At 60.3% G+C, this 25,829-nt stretch overlaps 1 protein-coding gene across 1 annotated transcript; it reads right to left on the bottom strand.

Annotated features, from left to right (window-relative positions):
- Positions 1–54: 54 nt before the first annotated feature.
- Positions 55–24,781, bottom strand: TECPR1 (tectonin beta-propeller repeat containing 1). The gene is made up of 25 exons (XM_087816990.1): positions 24,720–24,781; positions 20,824–21,214; positions 20,030–20,215; positions 19,702–19,824; positions 18,666–18,791; positions 16,755–16,929; positions 16,564–16,664; positions 15,092–15,193; positions 13,777–13,922; positions 10,692–11,176; positions 10,260–10,405; positions 9,251–9,406; positions 8,646–8,795; positions 8,374–8,531; positions 7,518–7,645; positions 6,396–6,498; positions 5,755–5,851; positions 5,604–5,683; positions 4,584–4,640; positions 3,913–4,093; positions 3,505–3,640; positions 2,682–2,774; positions 1,900–2,006; positions 1,635–1,754; positions 55–1,428 (listed from the first exon to the last, which is right to left on the bottom strand). Exons 2-25 carry the CDS (start codon positions 21,046–21,048, stop codon positions 1,279–1,281), a joined length of 3,531 nt encoding a protein of 1,176 aa, XP_087673116.1. The 5' UTR covers positions 21,049–21,214; positions 24,720–24,781; the 3' UTR covers positions 55–1,278.
- Positions 24,782–25,829: the final 1,048 nt, after the last annotated feature.

Here is a 25,829-nt window from a genome sequence, read left to right as displayed (position 1 = left end):
TAATGGCCCCTTCAAAGTACTCATGAAATTGACGATGTGTCACAAAATGAAAATAAAAGATTTCATGGCAATCTGCGTTCCAGCACCGGGGAGCTGTGCATTTTAATCATAATGCAGCAAAAAAAGTCTCGTCATTCATACTCCGGTGTAAGTTTTTATTGAACAATAGAGATGTTCAGTGGTGCTGGGCAGGTGAACAGCTGTGCTCAGCAGTTAGGACAGTGTCTAGAGGAAGGGCAAGGTGAGAGCAGCTACAGAGAGTCACAGCGAAAGGACAGGTGGCTGCTGTAGAATGAACCCTTAATGCCCATGCAGAAAACCTGACCAAGGGATGTAAACAGAGACCGTCCACCCCACACAGTCCAGTCGGGCCCTGTGCCCAGACTCATGCCTCCTGGTCCCACCTGCAAACACAGAGACGGCTGGCCCTCTCAAATGGCCCTCCGGAGGGCACCCCCAAGAGGAATGAACCCTCCTGCCATGCAAGGGAAGCTCCCGGGCAGAAGTGTCTGGTTGTAGGAAGCAAACTCGAGACTTCACCAAATGGGGTGTCACTGGATAAAAAGCAGCCCAGAAGCCGCATAACAGGAGGGGGCCGCTGGGGAGGTGCCTTCCTACCTGCTAGGCTGGGTTTGGGTCTCCACTCCAGCCCCTCCTCCCCACAGCATGATCAGAAGTCAAAGATGCCCCCCCCATCTGGGAGGGGCCAGCTGAGGCACTCCAGCAGCTGCTCCCAGCCACGGGGTGGCCCCTCCGTCCTCTGTCCACCCATGTGGGGCCCATGCCCACCTGGGGAAGATGACCCCCTCCAGTATTTTTTTCTGACCTGCCAACTCCTTCCTTGACTTTGGAAATTAGACCCTATCTGGAGTCCCGCTCTGAAACCATCCCAGCACAGGCCGCTTCTCCATTTTGGGATGCCCCGGGCTTGGGGGGCTCCTTGTGGGCTGTGCTTTCCCAGGGGCCAGCCTTCCTGGAAGGTTCCAGGCTCTAGGCTCCTGTCCTGGAAAGGCAGGAGGCAGAGGAGGGGGGAGAGGCCGGGGTGGGGGGTCCCGCTCCACACCCAGTGCCTCCTTGCTGACAGGGACATGTGTGGAGATGTCCACAAGGCTTCACATTCCTGGGCTGTTTCTGGTGCCGGGGAGGCCGTGAGCTCAGGCAGCCTCCCTCAAGCTGCGGCCGGGAGCCACATTTCAGCAGAGTGGCTCCCTACCGGAGAAGGCTCGCGGACCACGTCAATCCTTCAAACTGGGTACCCCTGCCTCCAGTGAAGGCGGCTCAGCAGCAGACGGGGCCCACGGCCTCCTGCAGGGCACTGGCCACGCTCGAGGGCCCGCTGGGGAGGCCCTGCTTCCCAGCTGTCTCCTGGGGCGCACTCTTGGAGGCCCTGGTGGCATTGGCCCGGATGGAGATGTGGTCCCAGCCCCCCTGGAAGGAGAGAGCCGCGTCACCGGGGCGGTAGGGGGTCAAGGGGCAGAGACTATCTTTCCAGATGGCTGGGGCCGAAGGACTCCTGAGGGACTCTGCCTGGGTCTCCCACCAACCCCAGGCCAGGTCCCAGCCCCTGGGGCCCAGCACGTATGATGCGACCAGGCAGCCCTGGGCTAAGCAGCGATCCCAGCCGGCTTGCTCACCCCGATGCCATAGTCCCAGCCCTGCCCCTTGGGCTCCAGAGGCTGCACGCCTGTGCGGTGACACACAGTTCCTCGGCTCAGGCTGTGGCTCCCCTGGACTTTGTTGGCGATGACCCAGACCTGGAACACAAACCAGTTGAAGGCCCAGCCCCAGCTGTGGTGGCACCGTGGGGATGGCAGCAGGGAGACCAGAGCAGGAAGCCGAGTCCCCCAAGCCCCCGACCCCAGAGTGAGTGCCTGCCCTCTGCCCCCTGGGCACCCAGACCTGGTCCAGGGGACCCACGGACACTCGGCGGACGTTGTTGGACACATGCTCCCAGCTGGAGCCCTGCGGGTAGCTGGACGTGACCCCCTGGCGGTACCACAGGTTCCCTGGGGAGAGAAGGGTGACGGCTGCAGTGAGGCCCAGGGCGTCTGGAGCCACAGCAGGGCCTTCGAATCTGGTGGTCTGACCGCCCTCCGTGTTTCTACACTTGCTGGGGCTTTGCCTACCCACAGGGAGGCCCGGGGGAGCCAGCTCTGCCCTCCCCACACTCAGCCACCTGGGCCACAGGGCTGGGCAGGTTGGCATCCTCGGGCACTTTCTACGCATGAGAAACTGAGGACAAGGAATTCTTCACACAAATAGAGGACGGGTCTGGAACCGGAGCCCCGGGTCTCCGTCCAGTGCCTGCCCTTCCCTCACCTTGCTCAGCCTGGACAACTGCCCAACAAGAAAGGGAGCCGGGGACAGAGAGACATCTGAGGCAGCGCCAAGTGGTCACCCCCGCCAGGCCCTAGTGCCTGCCCAGGGCTCCTTGCCACAGGCCTGGGTGCCACCTTCTAGAAGATGCTCCCCGAGCAGCACCCACTGTGCAGCGTCACCTGGGCCTTGGCACTATGCCCTCTGCCCCAGGCCTGGGCAGGGCTGACCACCTGGGGGAGCTGGTGTCCCCATTCTGGGGAACATGGGGGAGGGACCTGGGGGCTGCTGAGAGTCTCATCCCGTTGGGGTGGTCAGGGAACCCTAACCCCCCCGGTGACCCCTGGGGGGCAGGAAGAACTTGCCATTCTCATCCACCGCGTACACAGACGTGTGGCCCACAGACACCTGCTGTAACCTCTGTTTGGAAGGAGATGGGATGTGGTGCCAGCGGTCACCTGCAACAGGAGGTCGGACTTCAATGCGGCCGGGAAACACTGAACCTGGGACCCCAGGCACTGGGGAGCACGTGGGCTCCTCTGCAACTCTCAGGATGGGGGGGGTGCTCCAGCCTGCTCTGAGCTGAGCGCCAAGCAGAGCTGACCTCCAATACCATGGCCTCTCTCAAGGCCCAAAGAGGCCGTGCAGGTTCCAGGTGGTGGGGCTGCAGGGGCCGAGCTCAGGAACAGGGACACAAAGGTTCCCAGTCCGGGATGTGAGGGAGAGCGAGCCTCGGGCCCACTGTGCGAACCCAAGGCCCTTGGCCCTGTGTGGAGGGCACGGCACACCAGCCACCACCTATTTGCCCATCCTGGTGCCAGCCTCTCCTGTGCAGGACAGTCTAGACATCCAGCCAAGAACAAGCCGGCCAGGACGGCCCTCTGGGGAGAGGCCACTGAGGAGTGGGCCGTGCGGGGCGACCCAGGAGGGTTCGGACAGGACATGCAAAGCACTCTAAAGTGCCCACCATCTGCCCCGGCAGGAGGCCGAGGACAGTGGAGAGGCAGGCTCAGAGGGAGGGGGCATGGCCTTGGGGACCCGGGCCCTGCCTCAGCACCCGGTCCACAGGCTGCTTTCAGTGAGCGCTTGTTGACCTAACTGAAAACTAGGAGACCTGTCCACCAGCTTCCCCTGCACGTGGAAGCAACGCAACCTTGCTCTGACCAGTCACGGTGTGGTGGCACTCACCAGCTGGCTGGGAGGGGGACACAGAGCCCCTGTAGAAGGCAGAGCCATCCCTGGCCACGGCCCACACCTGGTAGTTGCCCCCGATGGAGACAGAGACGAAGGGCTGGTCGGTGCCAACATGCAGCCATGAGGAGCCCTGGAGACCAAGGGAGGAGGGACACTGAGGGCTGTGGGGGCCCAGCCTCTGCCACCGGGTCCCAGTAGCTGGTGGCTACTCACGCCAACATCATCCTCAGCTCCAACTGCCCACAGAGCCCTGTGCCCCCCTGGGCAGGCCCAGGGAGGCCCCAACCTAGCCCGACTACACAGCAGGAGTCCTATTTCTGGATGAAATCTGCCAGAACCCCAAGAGTGACCACAGAGTGGGCAGGCCAGGAGGTCCCGAGAGGCAGGAACTAGGGTGCTCACCGCAGGGTTGAGCTCGGACACGCCCAGGCGGCACAGCACGTCCCCCTTGTCACTGACGGCCCAGAGCGCGATGCTGTGTCCACTCCTATTGGCGCCCGGGCCCTCGGGGATTATGGACACATCCCCAAGGCCAATGGGGGCCACTTCCAGCCAGGGCCCACTGGTCACCAGCTTACATTTTCTGCATGGTGGAGAGGGGACAACCCTGGGCACCCAGACGCTGCTGCCAGCCTCAGGTCATCTGCCCCAGACACACGGGGGCTGCACAAGGAAGCAGCCAGGTTGCCCTTCTCCCCAAGGCAGCCTCAGTGGGACCCTGGGGAGGGCCAGGACACCTCCACCCACCCCAGCACCTGGTGGGCGCTCCCCCCTCCCGCCCTGGCCCTGCTCCCTGCCCCCAGCCAGGCCTCTGGTCCTGCCCGTCCAGCTTACCAGCAGAGGCTGCCAGTGACATTTCTCTTATTTGTTCTTGAAGACAAACTTCAGAAATGAGAGCGTTGGGCGCCCGCGGGCACTTCCTGGGCTGACATTTACTTTGATTGTTTCCCCTCCCCTCTGCCTCCCTGTTCCTGCCATTGGGACTGAGGCCAGAGGAGAAGAGGTCTGGCCTGGGAGGAACCAGGAGGAGGGGCCGGGCCCCCCACCCCCGTTACCTTGGGCTCAGTCTTTACCTGGCCCAGCACCTTCTCCTGACAAAATCCCTCATGGTTTTGTAGCCGTGATATGAGCTGCAAGAGGAAGAAGCAGCTGAAATCAAGACCACTTTGTGGAAGTTTCTGGAAAGCGACACCAAACACCCACACTCTCTCCACTGTTACAAGGCATGGAGCCTCTGCGAGCCTTGGAGCAGGTATCACAGGACACGATGCTCATCCTTCAGACGCCTCCTGCCTGGCTGGGGTCTCCCTGGGGTCTCCCTGGGGCCAGGGTGCAGCAGCTGTCCAGGGGGTTCTAGCTAAGGGAGCTCTAAACCCTCGACACCCCAGGCCCGACCAGAGCCCTTCTGGGGAACAGTCCAGCCTAGGTCCCAAGGCCTCTGACCTGTCACCTCCCTGGTCAGCTCATGTGGCTCAGGCCCTGGCTGGGGCTCTCCAGGCTCCATCTCCTATTCGAATAAGACTCGTGTACCCTGAAGACCTGCAGCCCCCGATGCCATGCCCCTGGCAGGGACCCCAGCCCAGCAGGCTTGTCAGCACTTCTTTCACCACCCACCTCTGACACCGGGCCTCCTGCCTCCCTAACAGCGCCCGCCTTACTCCAGGTTCTGCTCAAGATGCCCCTTCACCTATTCGCCTCCCTTGTGTTGGGCCAACCCAGCTCATCAACCAGGGCCTGGCCCAAAGCTCCCCAAGGCCCCCTCAACCCGGTGTACCGGGGCCCCAGCTCGCCCCTCCCACAACCCTGGCCAGGCAGAGTAGGGACACTACCAGGTGTGGAAGGAGCCATGGCGTCCTCCCTGAGCCCATCCAGTGAGGCCAGGGGTGCCGGCCTGAGCTCACCTAGGTGAGCTCCAAACCCTGCTGCCAGCTGAGGCAGGCACACAGGGTCTCCTCCTCAGCCATTCCCGGGTGCCTGGGGGGCAGAGGGCAGGGGCTCTGCCTGGCAGGTGGTGAGGCCACTGCTGGGTCATATGCCCGGTCCCGCCGCTCAGGGCAGCCCGCGGGCCTCCCCATGCAGAGAGAGATGCTTACGAAGGGAAGTCGCTGGCGTACTGCCACCCCTCCTGGTCAGTGCCCCCAGGGACGGCGAAGTCCACGGACCAGTCAGAAACCTGGGGAAGGGGCAGGTCAGTGTGGGCAAGCCTTCCACTCCCCCCCCCCCCCCCCCCGGCCGGGAACTCACCCAGGTCCACTGCAGGGAGGGAGGCTTCGTGCCGGCCTTGGTGCACTCCTGCAGCCCCGAGGCGTCGCTCCACATGTAGCGGTCGGTGGGCAGACCCCTGCGGCAGGACAAGGGGCGTGTGTGACTCGAGAGGCAAGAAGGGCCTGTCCTGCCCAGGCACTGGCAGTCACACACACACACGCTGGGACCACTGCACCTCTGAAGGGGTGAACTGCCCCAAGTCTGGGACAACTGGGGAGACCCCACATCACGTGGGGGCCTGGACCACAATCCACAGAGGGCTGCGGCCACTGGGAGGGCTGGAAGCCACCTCTCTATCTACACGTCTCTATGTACCAACCTAGCTCTGTGTTTAGAGAGTGATCTACATCTCGTTGCATGTACATTTATGCTTTGTGCATGTCATGTGTTACGGCTCTCAATAAGTGAGTTTTCAAAATATGCATTGTACTTAGAAATTCAAGAAGAGAAGCCTCTGTGAGAAGTGAGATTTAGTGAGGCCACGTCGGGCCCGGACGCCAGCTCTCACTCTGCATGACGACATTGCCCGTGACTGTCCTGTTCTGTCAGGACTGTGGCCTGGGCCAGGCCACACCTGGAAGCCTCCGCAGCCGCTGGGTGCGGCACCCACGCGTGCTCACCTGCTGGTGTAGCCTGTGACGGGGTTCCAGCGCTGGTTCTCATAGATGTAGACGCACCTCACGTCCGACTGTGGGTAGATGTTCCCGGTGCTGCTGGCCAGGCCTGGGGGGAGCAGGCTGTCAGCACCCAGCTGCACCTGCCCGCTGGACTCGGGCTTCTGTCTGAAGCACCAAAGGCCCCAGAGGCTGGGCAGGGAGGCCAGGCTGGAGAGGGTCAGCCAACGGGCTCACAGGCCCGCTGAATTTATCTCGCAGGGGCCGGCGGGCTGCAGTTTCTCTGACTATTCTGGGTTTGCAAAACCTTGACGAGAACCCGCTACGCACCAAGCCTCCCATCCACACCCACTCCAGCTCCTCCATCTCACACTCTGTTCTGGGGGCACCTGCTCCCCCCTTGCCATCCCACTTACCTGGACCCAGAGGGAGTGAGGCCCAGCCAGCTCACTCCTTATTAACACTCAATAACCTCCACGATCCCCAATGTCCTCATTTGTGAAATGGGGACAAAGGTACTCCCTGCCTCAGCAATGTGGAAGCAGTTAAACCTGTGCAAGGTGTGGTCTCAGTGGGCCACAGTTCTACAGCATTAGCCACCCCCAGAGCGGGGCATGTGGCATACAATGTCCCTTCTCAGTATTTGTTTCTGCCTCCATTTCCTAGAGACAAGAGGACACTGCCTCCCAGAACTGGGCGAGCACACAGGGCTCTCATCCTGAGGCACAACCCACCTAAGGAGGAGCTAGAATCTGGGCCTGGAAATCAGGAGACCCAGGTCCTGGGCTGTCCCCATGTGCCCTGAGGCTTGTCTGTGAAAGGAAAGCTTGGACATGGTGGAGGCCTGGGTTGCTACCTTTCTAGAACCTTCGAGACCGGGAAAGCACATCAGAGGTGAGACCTGGTCTTTGGGCGCTCACACCTCACGGGTTGGCCCCAGGACCGTCCTCGGCAGAGGCTGGCAGTGCTGAAGGTCACCTGTCAGCCAGCTGCCAACTGAGTGTCAACACTGGGACCCTGGCTCCGGTGTGGAGCAGGGGAGGGGGAGGGATTAGCAGGGACTGCCAGGAAGGCTGTGGCAGGGCAAGGAGCTGGCACTGGCAGCCTTGGGGCACGGGCCACCCTCACCTTGGAAGCAGCCTCCGCCATAGCCACCTGTGTACACCCAGGCTGTGCCGTTGTAGCCGATGCCCCACACCACGCCCTGGCCGCTGGCCTCCACCACCCGCAGGTGGCCTCCCATCTGCCGCCAGAACCTGGGAGGAGGGGAAAGGGTTGGGAGAAGCAATCTCAGCAGGGCCTCCCAGTCGTCTCCCCCCGCAGCTAGCATGTCACCGTCACAGCAGGGAACAGGGTCATCTCATCTGCTGGATGAGCCACCAGCCAGTGACAGTGAGGCCCTCTGGGCGGGTGGAGTGCTGGGTGCACCTGCCACCTCGGTCAACTTCCTATAGTCAAGGCCCTGCTACTGTCACCAGAGGGGGTCTTTTAACTGAGAGTGGATGAACCAAGGGCAGAGAGACCCAGCCACTGTCCCTTCTTGGGCAGGACCTCTTGGTCTCACATATGTCTCCCTGGTCCTCCCTGGTCTGGGTGACCTTCTGAGGGCAGAATCTGGAGCACCACATCCCCACCAAAATGATGGATGCCCCAGGTCTCTGTCTACACCGCCCCCAGTGGGTAGCCTCATTCCATCTCCTGGTTTTAAATGCCACCTACAAGAACCATGCCCCTCACCCGGATACACAGCAGTTGTTCAGCTGGGTGACCCACCCCGATGTCCCTCTTGGGGTCTCCACACAGACCCAGGAAGACTCAGGGCCTGGGAACCAGCCAGCTGTGGCTGTGGCTGGCGGGCAGGAAGCGAGGCCCTATGTGATCCCCCGAGGGTGAGGGTGGGGACCCTTCCTTGTGGAACCACAGCTCTGGCTGCTGGGACGGGCGTGGCCAGGCTGCCGCTGGGCCTGGAGCACGGTGGACTCACATCTGGTCACAGGGCAGCTGGTGCTCAGGGGCCTCCAGGTCCGGGCTGGGCTCACTCACGAAGATGTCTCCCTTGCAGGTGACGGACCAGATGGCCTGCAGGGAGGGGCGGCCGAGGACCCTCCGGCTCTCACAGCAGGACAGGTTGAGCAGGGCCAGCTGGCGTGGGCAAGCAGCCGGTCACTGGGACAGGGACAGGCAGCGGGCCAAGGCTGGGCTGCCCCTGGTCTGCTGCCCCTTGACCCTGGCCTGTGGGGACCACCGCCCACTTACCCAGTCGTTCATGTCCTGCTCGGTGGCGGCGGCCAGACGCACTGGCCACCTCTGCCGAGTCCTCTCGGGGGTGTACAGGGCAAAGGAGTGCTTGGCCTCGTTGAGCACGGGGACCAGGGTTGTCACCTCATTGAGGAACACGTGCAGGTACTGTGACAGAAGGCGGATGGCAAGGCTGTCAGCGGGGAGGGACAGGGACGGCCTGGGTTACCCCTCATTCCAGAGACGGTCCTTGGGGCCCTGGCCTGCAGGTCTTAGTGGTGGCTCAGGAAGTCCCAGCGGGAAGCCTAGCTCAGGGGCAAATGCAGGGCTGCTTCTTTCCTGACGACCAGGGCACTTGAGACTCAGACTGACGGGGTCAGACCCCAGCCGTGGGGGGTGAGTGGCTTTAGCTGAGCCCGAATTCTCATGAAACACAGGAGCCTGTCAGTGCTCAGACCCAGGAGATGGCTCCATGGGCTGCCACACAGCTGCCCGCTGCTGATGGGGACTGTCTAGGGGCCAGGCGCAGTCCTGGGTGGAGCACGTTGGGGCAACTTCCCCGGCTGGCTCCTGCCCCCCTGTCCCCAGCACCTGCCCCCCAGCCTCCTCGCCCCCCACTGCACCTTCTTCTCCTCGAGGGCCACGTAGTAGATGAAGAGGATGCTGTCCCGAGCCCCGTCGTGCCCTGTGAACTGCTCCAGGGCCACGCGGACGTCCACCCACTTGTGGGGCTTCCAGTCGCACCACCACTGCAGGGCCCCTGTCTTCACCCACACCGACTGCAACACAGGCCCAGGGGCCACGGGACAGTCACAGGCAGGCCCTGGCCCCCAGACTGGGGCCCTGTAGGTACCCAGTTCCCAGCACCCCAGGGCCACCCTGGCCGCAGTCCCTTCACGGCCTCACAGGGGACTCCCGCCCAGCACTCCCAGCTCCCCCACTTCACCCTAATGACCAGTGATGCTATCAGACACCCGACAGGGGCCAGGCATAACAGCCTGGGGGATGCACAGTTACCCCTTGTTCTGGTTGGGGAAACTGAGGCCTGGGGAGGTTCTGTTTCTGTGCCTGGACCAATGTCACAGAGGGAGTCAGCGGCAAAGCTGGGGCCCACACCTGCCCGCCTGTCTTGGAGACCTCACGCTGAGCCACCAGGAGATGCCTCTGCCACAAGCCCAGACACAGCTGCTCCTCTGAATGAACCTAGCCCAGTGCTTCCTGTACCTTCTACCTCCTGACTGGACACGGCCTGGGGGGGTCTGAGACCACCCTCAACCCTGTCAGTTCTCAATAAAACACTGCACTGTCTTGGCACATGGGGATCCCTCCAGCAGGGAGAAGACTGCGCAATTCCCACCCCACCCTACCCCCCGCCTCCCGCTGAGGCTGCTGTGGTCTCTGGGTCCCAGGGCCGGCACTGTGCCTGCAACACAGTGGGGCCTGAGCAGAGGTCTTCAGGGTGGACGAATAAAGGAACAGACATGCCTTTTCATTCTGGAATCTGCAAGGACCCAGCCGGGACGGCTTCTCATCCGAGATGGATGGAGCCAGAGACGCACACATCCGTCTGTCTGTCTCTCCCACCTCACCTCGGGCTGGTACACTGCCCCCGAGGGAGGCCCGGCCGCCCACCTGCTCCACGGCCTGCTCGTAGTGCCGGAAGTTCTCCAGCTCCCGCTTGGTCCTCTCCGTCAGCTGCTGGAAGATCTGCTTCCGCCAGGTGGCAGTCTGCGCCGGCGTCATGGACAGGGACACCGTGTGCGCAGAGGAGGACAGGCCTGCGGGCGGCGGGAGCCTCAGGGCCGGAGCCACCCTGCCCACAGCTGGGCAGCTGGCCAGGGTTTTTTTTTTTTTAAACCAGCCCTTTCTTGCTAGAAAGCTATGAGCTTTATGAAATGCCCACAAGCCCACCCCACAGGGTCCATCCTGGTGTCCCCCAGTTCAGCCTAAAATGGGCCCCAATGCTGGGACAGGGAAGGGGGGGCACTCGTCTCGGAGGCCAGACAGACCCATCGGAACACAGGGCAGCTGGCCTGCTCCCCTCCTCCAGGAGCACCCTCTTACCCGACTGGACGGTGAACCACTTGAGCACTGTGTGGGCCTCCACGGCGCAGCCTCCTCCTGATACCCCGGCCCACAGCGGGTGGTCCTCAGCGCAGTAGGGCTCCTCCAAGCCCAGTGGGAGCATCCCCAGTGGGGAGAGGCCAGCGGTCTCAGGAAAGCTGGGAGCAGACTGGCTAGGCGCCGCTTTCTTGGGCTCCTTCAGGTCAATACTGGTCCAGGGTAGCTCGGCTGGGCCATGGCGAGGCTCGGACCCAGGGGTCTGATCGGCCAGGCTGACACCCTCTGCAGCATGCTCTGTGGACTCCCTGGTGCCTGTGCCTGGGCCTGAGGCAGAGCCGCCCTTGGAGCTGCTGGGACTTTGAGGCGACTCTGCAGGGTCAGGCTGCTCAGGCCCTGGTCTCTCAGCGTCCGAGGAGGCGTCCGTGTCGCTCGGTGCACAGGAATCACCACCGACCCTCACCTCATCGCCAAAGAAGCAGCCAGCACTGGGGACAAAGGGTGCAGAGCTGTGACTCCCCGGAAGGAGCAACACCTGCTACTGTCAGGAGGCCTGGATCACCAGCTCCACTGAGAATCTGTGTGACCCCTGACAAGTCACAGCCTCTCTGTGCAACACAGGGAGCTGGCACTTGGCACAATCCTGACACCCAGGCGGTACCCACACCAGGCAAATCAATGTACCTGGAGGTGGGGATCTGGCAGTAATACCACTTGTTTTTATTGTGGCAAAATACATATGATGTAAAGTTTACCATTCTAAGCCTACAGTGCAGTAGCGTTCAGTCTACTCATCGTGTGCAGCCATCACCACGACCTAGTTCCAGGGCCTTCTTGTCACCCCAGACGGAAACACTGCACCACTGAGTCACTCTCCAGTCTCCTCTTGCCCAGCTTCCTAGTGACCACTGACCTGCTTTCTGTCTATGGATTTGCCTGTTGTGGACACTGCACAGAAATGGCACCATACAACATGCGACCTCTCGGGACCGGCTTCTTTGACTTAGTGTAATGATGTCAAGGTTCACTCATGTTGTGGCAGGTGCCAGTACTTCATTCCTTTTTTTTTTTTTTTTGGCAAATCCTCACCTGAGGGTATTTTTCCATTGATTTTTAGGGAAGGGGGGGGAGAGGGAGAAACGTCGATGTGAGAGAGACACACTGGTTGGTTGACTCCACAGCACGCCCTGACCAGAGCTGGGGATTGACCTGCTACCCAGGTATGTGCCCTAGACCGCGAATCAAACCCGAGACCCTTCAGTGCACGGGCCGAGGCGCTAACCACTGAGCCACCGGCCAGGGCAGGACGCCATTCCTTTTTATTGCTGAGTAAGATTCCATTGCACGACTAGACTCCATTTGCCTGATCCATTCTCCACCGGACAGCTGGCCTGTTTCCACCTTCGGGCGCTGTGAGGAGCGCTTCTGTCAACATTCGCGCAGTTTCTCGTCGGAGCACGTGTTCCGATTCCTGCAGGTGTGTATCCAGGAGGGAAACCGCTCGGTCACGTGCGCTCCATCTTTACCTTCTCGAGGAACTGCCGGACTGTTTCCCACGCTTCCATCCTGCTGGCAGTGTGCGGAGTTCCTTCTCCACATCTCAACACTTTCACTGTCTTTTTTATCATGACCCTTCTGGCGGTCACAGTGGTCCCTCACCTTGGCCTTGACTTGCATTACCCTAGTGACAACAAGCATCTTCTGTGCTCGCTGACCATTCACGTCTACTTTGGAGAAATGTCCATTCACGCACGTCCTCTGCCCTTTTTAAACTGGGTCGTGTATCTTTTTGTTGTCAAGCTGTGAGGTTTTTTCTTTTATGTCTTTATTGATTTGAGAGAGGAAGGGAGAGTGAGGGAGAGAGAGAGACATCCATGATGAGAGAGTCATTGATCAGCTGCCTCCTGCACGACCCCGACTGGGGATGGAGCCCGCAACCCGGGCATGTGCCCTGACTGGGAATCGAACCCCGATCGCCTGGATCCTAGGTCGATGCTCAACCGCTGAGCCATGCTGGCCGGGCAGGCTGTAAGAGTTCTTCACGTGTATTCTAGATACTGGGCCTGTGTCAAATACACGTATATGATCTGCAACTTGGACTGTCTTTTCACTCTCCTGAGAGTGTCCTTTGAGGCACCAACTTTTCCCTTTGAAGTCCAGTGTATCTTTTGTTTCCTGTGCCTTTGGTGTCGTGTTTGAGAAGCCACTGCCGACAGTGAGGTCAGGCAGGTTTTTGGCATCAGCAGTTGCAGAAGCTCCTCAGCTGATTCCAAGGTCTGCTCAGCATGAGAACAACCAGCTGCAGAGGATGCAGCTTCCAGTAATTGGGAGCAAGCCCTGCCCGCTGGCCGCCCGGCTCTGGTGGTGCAGCAGTGTGATGGCCACCAGGCTGGGGGAGCAAAGGTGCATGGACAAGGGCCTGGCAGGGCCCAGGCTGCACACAGGAACATGGTGGCTGCGGGGCACGGAGCCAAGGTCCCATGGGCCACACAGCTGGGCAGGTAAGCACTGTGGGCTGCTGTGGGGTGGAGGCGACTCCAGCTATTGCTAAGCCACCTGCCTGCTCCCTAACGGCTGGTGGGTAGAGCTGGGGCTCGTCCACACTCTCCAGATGAAAGGATATCAACGTGAGGTCCCCAGAAGTGCAGCAGCAGCACACCTGGGACCTCGCAGAAACACAAAGTCTCAGGGCCCCACATCTACCCAAACAGACGCTCCGGGGCGGGGCCTGGGAGACACTGAGGGAACAAGCGGCCCAGGGCACTCTGGGCGCCCGGCGTCTGACGTCCCAGCTCCAGAGGACACTGTCGTCCTCTTTCCTGAGCGTCCACCCTGCAGGGAGGTCTTTTCCCTCCTTGAGATGCCAGAACCAACAGGCCAGTCCTGCTCTGGGACAATCCGTGGCTCCAACAGGGACAGACAACCCAGCCTCGCTCACCTGTGGCCTCCCACCTCCCTCTCAGAAGGAACCCGGACGCCAGGCTCAGGCAGCGGGGAGGCCCCACAGGCCGCAGCTTCCCTGTGGAGAGGCTGCGCAGCAGCGTCCTCGGGCCACCCGACCGCCCCACGCCTTGCTGCCCAGGGTCACCTGAGGAGGCTCGAGGAGCTGCCCGAGTGTGACCGGTCGCACTCCCGGCTGGCGACGATGGCTTTCCACGTCTTCCCACTGAGCTCGCTTGGGGTGACACCCTGACGGAAGTACACGGCCCGGTCTTCCCAGCCGATGCCCCAGACCTGGAACGGAGAGGTGCCGCTGGGTGAGAAGCTGGTGCAGGCCTGGGGGCTCCTGTCCTTGGGGGTTGGGAGGATGGCATGGAGAGCACCCCAAGGCTGGAGGACACATCTGTACATGCAGTGGGGTGTGCGCACTCGAGTATGTTGGGATGGAAGGTGGATGGCGTGGCCCTGGGGTGGGTGCAGAGATCAAACTCAGGAAGCGGAGGCCAGAGGACTTTGGGGGAGGGCACGGCACCAAGCTCAGGAGAAGCAGGGACCCGTCCTACTCCCGGACCTCAGGCAGACCTGGGGATTCGAGGCAACGGGCCAGAGGAGGTGGTGGTGCCAGTGGGCGCTGTGCTGGGACACAAAGCCCACCCATGTCCCCATCTTGTCTCTGCTGGGAAGGAAGCTGTTCCCGTGAACCTGGTCTTTTTCAAGAAGCAAAATAACCTCCTAGGTTCTGACCTCATTTTGCAGGAGGCTCCTCCCCTCTGCCTTTGGGTGCTAAAGAAGGCACACTGGGCAGCTGAAGGGACCAGGGGAGGGGGTCACCTTGAGCTCAGCCTTGGGATGCCTGACGGGCCCCAGACCTAGCAGAGCTGTTGCCCCAGGAGGCCTTGCTGGGCCATGGCAGGCTGGCCTCTGCTCTGTCCCTGTGCACCTGCCGGGGCCTGTCTCACCCATGAACACTGTGCCACACAGCTCACTGGGGAGGGTGGCGGGAGGGCAAGTACCCGAGACGAGTTTCTAGCACAGTGCAACAGGTGGGCATGTCACCTTCACCTGCTGAGTCCTAAAAATTGCCAAACATCATTTACCCTTGAGAAGGCGGCTAGGCTGGGGGAACTACACGGTCACATTTAAGAGACGCTGCATCTAGAAAGTTGGGAAGACCAGTTTTGACCTTCGCCTGGTGGTCTGATTTCCCCCAAGTATTTTTCTCAACACAACTCTCCCAGTCCCTGGGATGCATGTCCCTCCCCCAGATCCCTGCTCACCGCCAGTGTTCTCGGGGTCTGGGGGAACGACCCAAGACAGGCAGGGCTCTGGGACAAAGGCTGGGAGAGTGTAGAGGTGCTGGGACCCCCAGCCCATGGGGGCAGTATGAAGGGACAGGGGAAGCACCAGGAGCCCCCATTCAGAGACCCACCCCCAAGAAGCAAGGCTCGGAACCACATGCACACCTGGTCATTGAGCCCCACGTTCACCATCATCATCTCTCCAACCATCTCGATCCAGCTGGTGCCACAGGGGTTATGCGAGTTGATGCCTCTGCGGAACCACACCTGGGAAAGTCAGAAATAAACGCCTCCCTGGAGTGCCACTGAAATAGGTGGGTGTTTATCATTTTTATTTTAATTAAAGCACAAGAAGAACAAATGAGTAATGGGATCCTCTGGTTCATGCCCCAGATGAGCACAACACATCTTTTAGGAAGGAAACCTTCACCCATGTGCCTCTTCCCCACACCCCAGCCATACATCCCTTTGGGCTGAGGGTCATCTGCCCCCAGCCACACTTGTCCTGGTGGCTTACTGTCCATTCTCTGGCTGAGGGCATTGTCCCTCCAGGAGACAAGGCTGCCTGAATCTTTCTAGAACCTTCTCCCCACTGGTTCAGACACTAGTGGCACTTGTTGGCAGCAGGCAGGCGTCGGCTGTTTCAGTGCAGTGAGAGCTGGGAGGTGGATGGCTCATGGGCAGTGGTGGCGGGAGGTGGGGATGAGGGAAGAGATGATACATACTGCATCTCAAATCCAAACTCCGACCTGTGAGCCTGACCAGTGACACCCCATCCTGTGGCCGGCCCTTTGTGCAAACCCCACCTTAGCTCACACATAATGAAATGTGTGTTTTAACACTGAGCAAACTGCTCATATTAATCTAATTTGCTGCTCACTTAATCTGTTGCTCTCAGGGTGGAGTGCTTAGCGGCTGAGGGGGACAGTCGTTCTGTATTTTCCTAGGTGGGAGTGTGTGTGGCCTGAGGCTTGGGGGCTTCAGCCCTGTAGATGGATTCGATGTGTGGGTGACCTGTCCCCCTGGGTGTTAGGGGATGCCCTTGATATGGTGGTTTTAGAAAGAGAACTTGTAAGCAACCTGAAATCAGCATATTTTATTAGCCTTGCCTCTGATAAAATAGAAATGACAAGCACTGCCCAGCCACTGTGGATCAATGGTTGAGCATCGAACCATGAGCCAAGAGATCACAGTTTGATTACCAGTCAGGGCACATGCCCGGGTTGCGGGCTCAATCCCCAGTGGGGGGCGTGCGGGAGGCAGCCGATCAATGACTCTCTCATTACTGATGTTTCTATCTCTCTCTCTCTCTCTCTCAAGTCAATAAGCATTTTTAAAAAAATGATAAGCACTGGACGACAGGAGCAAGGGGAGCCAATCAATGAACCAAGGGTTTGAGAAAATCAGCTCCTGATTTGTTGAAATGTTACGTCCTATGAATGATCAATGTAGCTGTTCTGCTCTTGGTCTGGGGCATGGACCAGGGGGGATTCTGCAGGCACTGGACATCTCAGATGCAACAGACACTGCAAGGTGCTCAGCTGATTTGTTCTTAAGGGTTGACCAAAAGAACCACCCACACCACCCTCAATGTGAAACAGAGCCCTGGACCCAGCCTCCCTGCAACCGAATCTTACTTTGTGGTCCTTGGTGACAGCCCAGACCACGCCCACTCCCACGGACACGTGCATGATCCCGTTTTCAGGGGTGGGAGGCTCCACTAGGCACCAGGAACTTCCTACTCGGCCCCAGAAGAAAGCACGGAGTTAGCACGCCCGGGTGAAGCTGGGCGCCCCGTCTCTCCCAGTTCAGGGCGTAGGGCTCCCACCTTTGGGGCTGTTCCTGTTGATTCCTTCCCGAACCAAGGCCTGCCCCTCCCAGAGCGTGGCCCACAGGAGGTCGTGGGGCCCGCAGCTGATCTGGACCACCTCCCCGGGGGTGTCCACGTGGGACCACGATGAACCTTCGGGGTTGAGGTGGCTGACGTCGTCTCTGTACCACACCTGCGAGGCGAGAGAAACCCACAGGAAGGGTCTAGGGTGGTCAGGCCAGGATCCAAGAAGGAACCAGACACCGAAGCTTGGCTGCATTTGCATCAGCACGTGCACAGGCCAAGCGCGGGTGGAGTCCTGGGAGACCAGGGACCAGGGTGCCCTGACTGTCCAGCCCCAACTGCCTTTGGGATCCTCCTGCCAGATGAGATGACCCCTAACTGCTGCTAAGAAATGGAGCAGCTGGATTTCCATCGCTCCAGTGGCCAGACCTGCTCCCCACATGTGCTCTGACACCCTCCCCCCTCCCTCCCTCCCTCAGGTGCCCTGGGCGTCCCGCGCCCTAGTGGTGACAGGCTCTCAAAACACCTGTCTCTAGGGGAAGCTGACCAAGTGATTAACTGGGAAAACACCCAACCAATGCCCACCACAGGAATGTCTAAAATACCCACTGTTTTCTCTATAACCTGAAGACGGTGACATAATCAAGTATTTAAGACTGAGCCACCTGTTCATATCGCCTGCACTGGCTCATTTCACCTGGAGAGAGCTGGGGACCACGGCCTCCCAACCCTGTCACCTCACCCCTACAGCCCACACTGCAGAACCAGGCCTGGGCAACCTTCCTTCTGCTACCTGCTGGTTTGGGGGCCCATCTGTCTACCTAGCTCCCCCTGGAGCCCAGGGTCCTGGTCACATCTTTTAGGGACCACAGGACTGGTGCAGGGCAGTGCTGGTTCACAAGCAGTACTCGGTCACCGCAAACACTGCTCTTGAGCCCCTCCTCTGCCTTCTCTTTGCTTCCAGGTGGGCGCGGCCCCTCGGTGGGGTCTCTGTCCCAGGCCAGCTCCCCACCATCCTGCAGCGTGGCTCAGGAAAACTGTGGTTGACCTAAGCCAGGGCCAAACAGGACCCCAAGCCTGCCGTGACTGCTCAAAAGCCAACCAGAGGATTTCGGTCAATTTGTGGTAAGGAGTATGGGACAGTCACAAAATACGCTCTCAACCACGACTAAGTGCTGGATCCCGCACTCAGGACTGTCTCTGTCACTGCTGCAGTCAGGGGCGGCTTCATTCCTTCGTTTAGTTTACAAACTCCCTGAGAGAAGGATCTCTCCTCTCCAAACCTCCACATATCCGCCTATCCATCCATCTACCTATCCATCTCTACAGCTATCCACCCACCCACGCACCCATCCACCCACGCACCCATCCACCCACCCACCCATCCACCCACCCACCCATCCACCCACCCACCCATCTACCCACCCACCGACCCCACCCATCCCCACCTACCCATCCCCATTCATTTTCCCACCCAGCCACCAGCAATACTTTAAGAGACTGCTCTGGAAGTGCCCCAAGGGAGTTGGCAGGGAACTCTGAACATGTTGATGGCATCTGAGCCCAAGGTGGGCACTGGTCAGTGCTTTGGGGGCTCAGAGAAGGGCCATGCCAGGGCCAGGGATAGGGTGGGAGTTCAGAGGCTTCTGGGAGGAGCAGGATCCAGGGGGTCAACAGGACAGCAGGATTCATGGAAAGGGCGATTATGGGGACCCTGGTAACATGCCACTTGCTCAGGCTAGCCCCAGCTGTGGGGATAGGAGGCGAGGCGGTCCCAGCGGCAGCCCTCCTCCTTGTTCTACCTCTGGGAGGACAACAGAAGGTCAACTCCTGCCCCACTCCTGACTGTGTCCACCCCCCTCGGCCACCTCCTGTCCAAGGCACAGGGGGGGACACAGGCCTTACCTTTCCCTGCAGAGACACAGCCCACACGGACAGGTGGCCCATGGGCTCATCTGTGATCTCCCACCCCCCCACAGAGAGGTCGTTGAAGGGGTCTGGCAGCTGTTTGGGGTCATCCTTTGAAGGGATCTGAAACAAACAGGTGTGAGGCAGCGGCTGTCAGTCTCTGTGGGCACTGGGCCACTAGATGGCACTGCTCCCCTCCTGGCAGACGGCTGCCTGGCACCAGCGGGAGCCCACTCCAGCCCTCAGCATGCGGCCTTCCACCCTCCACCTCGGTGCACAGCTGCCTGACTGCACCCAGCAGGCAATCAGGACGGTTCCCACCCTGGGTCCTCTCTGCCCTGTCCTCCCTCTGCCGGCCACCAGGCCCGAGCTGCTGTCCCTGAGTGGTCACTGCTGCTCCGGCAGGGAAGGCAGCTGCACACACAGGGTCTTGGCTCTGCTTTGACGTGCCTACCGTGACTCCACCCCCCACCTAGAAGGGGGCCGGTCACAGAACGTGGCCCTGTGGCGTAAGCCCTCTGTGATGTCAGCCATCATCTTGTTCTCTGGGCTGCTCCCAGCCCGAGGGACAGGTAGGCTGGGCTGGCAGCCCCACCTCACAGCGTGGACCCTCTAGAGAAGCCTGGTGAGGGCTCGAGGCCTTCCCCTCATTCAAGGCCATGTAGGACCCAGTCCAGGCCTCAAGTCCCTAAGTTGGGAAGTTTGTCAAGGTCACAATAACAATACCAGAGCCACAGTGGCTCATTCGGCGTGAGGGAGGCAGAAGTGCACAGACTGAGCCTCATTCTGGGACAAGGCAAGTTCTGTGCTGTCCTGGGCCAATCTGGCCTGCCTTCCAGTGTGGCCACCTCCCAGAGGAAGGGACACGCAGTGCGACAGAGTTCCCAGAAAACAAGTCAAAGGCCAGTCTCAGTATGGGGGTGGCATCCCCTGTGCAGAAGCGGGAGGGCAGAAATGAGGGTCTGCGTGATCCTCCCAACAGCAGGACTGCTGTCAGCCCTGCCCCACGCCCAGGCCACAGGCAGGCTCCAACCTTGGCCCAGGTGTCGCAGGACTTGTATCTCCTGTACCGGATCCACCTCCGCCGCCGCACATAGGAATTCCACTTCTTGTCTCTCGTGTAGGTGGCAGGGAAGTCCATGGCATATGTCCACCCCTGAAATACAAGGGTGGGGCTCTGTAAGGCTCTAGCGGAAGGAAGTGACAGGGCTGGGGGAGGCGGCACTGATCCCCACTGACCATGTGCAGAAAGTGGGGAGCACGCAGGGCAAAGGGATGCTGGGGACAGCACTGAGGGGACGGGCCGAGCCTAAAGCATTCCCTCCCCATGCGGAGCCACGGCAGGAACCGAGTTCACCTACCCCTTTCTCCGTGGGTTCCCCTCCAAAGTTCTCATCCACGTACCAGTCGGACTCCCATTCCCAGTGCGGCGAGGGGAGCATGGCCACCTCCTCCAGCGGCCGATGCTGGAGCCCAGTCATGTCGCTCCATGGCCAGCGGTCACTCGGCAGGAGCTTCTCACAGAAGCCGCCCACAGGGTTCCAGCGCTGAGGACGGGAGGCGGGCACGGGCTTTAGGCCTGCAGCTGGCGGGGGGCCGGGCCCTGCCGCAAGGCGCCACAGCCCCTCTCCGGGGTGGGAAGGGAGCGGAGGGCCCGAGGGGCCAGCCGCGGGGGGCACACCCCATCCCGGGCTCCTGGAAACCGCCAGGCACCCGCCCTGTGTGAACCTGACCAGCCGGCCTTGGTGAGGACACAACAGGGACTCTGGTCCCGAAGACCGTGGACACTGCACAGCTCGGACGGGTCCCTTAGCTTTGCTTTTCAATCCTCACCCTAGGATTTCTTTTCCATTTTTTAGAGAGAGTGGAAAGCAGGGAGGGAGGGAGGGAGGACCATCGAAGTGAGAGACACACTGATTGGATGCCTCCCGTATGTGCCCCGACCGGGACTGGGGATCGGACCTGCAACCCAGGCACGTGCCCGCGACCGGAAATCGAGCCCACAGCCCTTTCCGTTCTAATCACTGAGCCACACTGGCCAGGGCACCACTCGGAACTTTAGACCAACGTGGGAACTGGCCGGGAGTCTGGGGAGTGGGGGTTTGATTTCCCAGCTGACCAACCAACTCAGCAACCCAAACCCCACGTGCCCCACCTGATTCTCATAGGCCTCCTCTTGGCGGCGGATGGGGACATCACTGGCGCACATGTACACGTAGACCTGGTTGTCGCAGGCGATGCCCCAGCAGCACTGCGTGGCCGCGCTAACCCGCTTGAACTCCAGCTGGGTGTCCTTGCAGAGCTCCCAGTACTGCCCAGCCGTGGAGAGCGTGTACACCCTCCCGAAGAGGTCCACTGCCCACAGCACTGAGCTGGGCATGGTGGCGGCGGCGGCCGGAAAGCCAGAGGTGGCAGGTGAGGGTCCGTGTCGTGTCCACAGCCAGCTCCAGGCTCATACCACAGACGGCAAAATGCGGTGCAGACGGCAGGTAAGTGGTCAACCCACAAATCAGAGTCACATCTGACTTCCAGTCTAGGGCCCTTTTCTGTAGGAAAAGAAAGGGAGACTGTGGGGACCCCAGTAACACATTTGGTCCTTGGGTGTCTTTTGGTTCCTCTAATTGCAGGGAGTTCTTTCAAATATGCAAACAAGTACAGAGGAAAAAAGTAACATCCAAATCTCTCCCTCCCCAAATTTAACTAATATTAGTATTCTGTCATGTAGCCTCCCTATATTTTCTGTCAAACGAATCAATGAAAAGCCATAGATTTAGTTGAATCCCAAACATACACGTGTCCTGCTGTCTCCCCAGGAGGCCTCTGCCCCACGATGGAAGGGTGGCCTCCCTCATGCAGGCCCCACCAGGACCTTCCTCATGGGTCTGGTGGGGGCAACCCCACGGGCCTGGCACCCCAGCCAGAGCCTTGTGTGGTCCTGCAGGAGTCCCGCAGCTGTGCGGCAGGGGGGTGAGGTTCCTGTCTTCAGCCTCCTTGTATGACCACTTCCCTCTCCTGCCATTCTCCATTGCTGTTCCTTTTTCTCTCCTCTCCTTTCTGCCTGACAGGGGGTGGGCAAGGCAACCGCCGCCCTCTGCCACTGGCCGCCCATCGCCACGCACCGGGCTGTCTGTGCTGCTGACCCTGGGGCATGACCCCAGGAGCCCTGGCTTCTGGTAGGGATGAGCCTCCCACCACGGCAGACCCGCCACAGCCACGCAGAGCAGCTGGACAAGGGCGGCAGGGGGAACGGCAGTGAGATGCTCTCCCGCATCCAAGGCTGAAGCCTGCCCAAGGGCCCAGATGGAGGGAAGAGCCGGAAGGTGAGGACACAGCCAGTCTGGCTTGAAAACGGGAGCTACCAGGAGACAGAGTCTGGGCACCTCGAGCGGGGTCAGGCTGCTCCTGCGACATGCCAGAGGTGTGTGGGTGCTTCGGGAAGCCGGCGACTGGCATGTCAACACGAGATGGACTGAGTCTGAAAACAGGAGCACCTGCCACGGGCAAATGGGCTCTTTCGGAACCAAGGGTCTTACAAACACCAAGAAGAAAGAGAAGTGACCAGTTGGAAAGGAAGTGACAGAAAGTAGGAAGCAAAACAGACAGGAGCCAAGCTTGTGAAATATTGGGACAGAACATGGAGGGTGGTGACAGGAGGAAGCCTGGCCAACAGAGGGGAGCACATGTACCCTAAGGGATCTGCCACAGAACCTCCATCTGTCACCCAGGGCACCAGCACCCAGTCCAAACACACAGGAAGTCAGAACACCAGCCTTCTGGAGCCATCTGAAAACTGGAACCTGAGTCCAGGTGCCTGAGCTGGGACCCCTGGAAGGACTGTGACAGCCCTGATACCCCTTTGCTCCTCCCTGGTCAGGCCGGAGCGCCCACTATCCCCCTGTGGCGTCTACATTGTGGCTAAGAGTGCCCAGAGCCACCCTGGACCCAGACTGTTGGAATTCAGGTCCTGGCTATACCACCAAAAGTCGACTAACCTCTATGCCTCAGTTTCCTGACCTGTAAAAGGCAAAAAGGAATCATGACCTACTTATGGGATTGTGAGGATTAAATGAGATAATACAGGCAGAGAGCTTTTAATAATAAATCATGCTCAGTACCCAGCAAGAACTTGATGAGCATTACTGATGTCATTTTATTACTTGGCATTTGCTATCACAAATTGCCACTTATCTTCTCTCTCTTAAAAACAAGACCAAAAAAAATCAAGCCCCTTTCTGGTCAGCCTGAGTCTTCAGCCTCTTCATTTCCTCAGCACCTAACAGTGCTCTGCACTCAGTGGGTCTTCAACTGAAGAGATAATGACACCACCCCCAGCCACCACAGTGCCAACTCCCTGAGCTAAGACAGAAATACTGCTCCAGGAAAGCCAAATATCACTAATTACTTAAGGTCAGCAGTCAGGTCATAATAGGTGGGTAAGTGTGTGGTAAAGCAAATACGGTAAGACATCAATAGTAGAATACAGGTGGTGGGCATGTGGGTTACTGTATATTTGTTTCAACTTGGCTGTATGCTTGAAAGCCCTCACAAATTGTTTGGGGGGGAAGTAAGGGTTTTTTGGGGGGGAATGTTGGTTCCTACGTTGTTTTAATATAAACCCAGTCTTCAAAGTTTTCTCTTAGCTGACAGTGCACTGTATACGGGACCAGTTAAGTCAGACTCATTGTATAGGCCGAGCTCAATGAATGGTGACTCTGACTTGAATTTGGTACACTTTCCCCTAGGGAAATGACTAAGCAGGAATTTCCATACAAACATAATTAAACCTTTGGGGCACCTACTGGAAGACTCCACCGCAGAGCAAGGATGGGGTGGAGTTGTGCTGGCAAACTCCCTTCAGAGTGGAGCCTGGGCTTCAGTCCCTTCCCAGCTAAAGGTGACAAGGGCTGAATGTCCTACCTAGGTCAGCTGCTCCTCCTTCCTACCTCTGCCAGGTGCTGCCCCAACTCCACACAGGCCACTTCCCGGGTGAGTGACTGGGTAACCTGTCAGGGACACTGGGTCACTGGGTCAGAGGACTCTTGAAAGGAGGCTTAGAGCATTAATCCCAGGATTCCGGGGTCCTGGCATTTCTTTGTTTCCTAGGGGTGAAAGGCTGGAGGTTTCAAGAAGGCCACTTGGGATTCACCAAGAACTTTGGCACCATGAATTCCAGGGGGACCTTCGGTCATTCTGCTCACCACCCTCAGGGCCGCCTGCCTATCTGCACGAGCTGAAGAGATCCCTTCAGGGACCAAAGGTGCCCCAGGGGGGTGGGGGAGCAGGATCGTTGTTCCCAGGAAGCTCCTGAGCATTTACTTCCCCGAGTCTGCCTAGGATCGGTCCTGAAAGGCTGTCCACTGGCTTTTCTATTTATGACAGGCGGTCAATCGGTCCACCCCTTTTGCAAACAGTCCTGGCAACTAAGGTCGATCGCGGCCTGCCACCCGTGGGGGCTACTGGGGGCGACATCAGGGTCCGAAGAGGCGGAGAAAACAGCAGGACGTGCACGGAAGACCAGCCCTTGCAGGGGAGCAGGGTCCCCCCGGCGCCTGGGGCAGGGGCGCCCTGAGCTCGCAGCTCTGAAGCTGCGCCCCAGCCCCCAGCCCCCAGCCCCGTGGGCGGGCGCTGCGGCTCCGCGCCCTTGGGCGACAGGCGGCCCCGCCCGGCCCCGGGCGGCACGGGGGGCGCCGGGCTCGGTCCATCTGCCCGCGCGAATCCGGGGCGAGCGGATGCGCTGCCACCGCCGCCCGGAGGAGGGACGGGGGCCCCTCCCAGCGCGATCCCCCGAACCGCGGGCCCCAGCAACCCTGCCCGCGGTCACTGCGGGGTCGGGCCGCGGTGGGGCGTCACCTGGACCCTGCGCTCCCGGGGGGAAGGTCGGGGGGGGGGGCTGGGGCAGAAGCGGGGCGGGGACCGAGCCGGGGGTGGGAAGAGCGCGGGCGCAGCCCCTCCCTCCGCCCCGCCGGCGGGCCCCGCAGCTGCCCTCCGCCGCGCGGAGCCGTGCGGAGGGGCTGGGGCGCGGTCCGCGGGCTCGGGCGGCCGCGCACTCACCTGGGCGGGCGCCCGGCGGGCAGGTCCGGGTCTCCGCTCGGCCGCCGGGAGAGCGGCGCGTAGGAAGCGGCTGCCGGGCCCGCTCCCATTGGCCGGCTGGTCGGTGACGCGGCCGCAGGGCGCTCGCCATTGGCTGAGGCGCGCCGCGTCCCGGCCGCCCGGGGTCAGGGCGGGGTCGCGCGCAGGGCCCGGCTGCGGGGTCCCGCGGAGCCAGGTCCCCCCAGCGAGGTCCCGCGCGCTCCTGGGCGCGAGGCCGCCCCGCAGATCCCCCCCGCCCTGGGACCCGGGACCGGCGGGGCGGTGGGGACGGGGCCAGGCTGCGGTGACCGGGGCGGGCGGAGAGCGGGCCGGGCGGGGGCCGGGGGTGGCGGCCGCCCACCGAGCTGGCGGCGGAGCGCGCGGGGCCGCGTCGCCCGCGCCCCGGTGTCGTGTCGCCCGCGCCCCGGTGTCGCGCTGCCTGAGCTTCGCCTTCCCTGCAAAGTGCCCGGCTCCTGCCCCAGCGAGAGCGCGCACTTCCACTCCGCCGGCCTGGCGGGCGTCTCCCTGCGGGTGTAATTCGCGCGCCCCTGCTGCCCGGCCAGGTCACTTTTTCCTAAGCTTATTGCCCATCTGTATTTCCTTTCTCTCGGGTGCCCCTTCGTGGTTTTTTGCCCCTTTCCCCTCCAGCTGAGATGTTTGTCTTGTTCTTACTGGTTGGCCGTCCTTTCTGTGCGCCCGGCCCAGCCCGTGCAGGTGACACCAGGTGTGGCACCTGCCTTCTCACACCCTGTGACTTCGTTTTACCCTCGTAAGGAAAAGGCGTCCTGAGAAACAGCAGTTCTTGGTTTTAAAGTAGTTGACTTGCATCTTTGCTTTTCTTTTTAAAAATATATCTTTATTGATTTTAGAGAAAGGAAAGCAGAGGGAGAGACAGAGACAGAAACATCAATGATGAGTCATTGATCAAGCCCTCAACCCGGGCATGTGCCCTGACCAGGAACCGAACCCTGATCCCCTGGATCCTAGGTTGATGCTCGACCGCTGAGCCATGCCCGGCCGGGCTGCACCTTTTCTTTACATCTTTTTTTTTTTTTGAGAAATTCTTATCTCAAGGTCTTAAGGATGTTACAT

The sequence above is a fragment of the Miniopterus natalensis genome, chromosome 4 (assembly GCF_054644295.1).
Source record: "Miniopterus natalensis isolate mMinNat1 chromosome 4, mMinNat1.hap1, whole genome shotgun sequence".
Lineage (NCBI taxonomy): Eukaryota > Metazoa > Chordata > Mammalia > Chiroptera > Miniopteridae > Miniopterus > Miniopterus natalensis.
The sequence above is the reverse complement of the archived record's forward strand: the minus strand, read 5'-3'. Positions and strand labels throughout refer to the sequence as shown.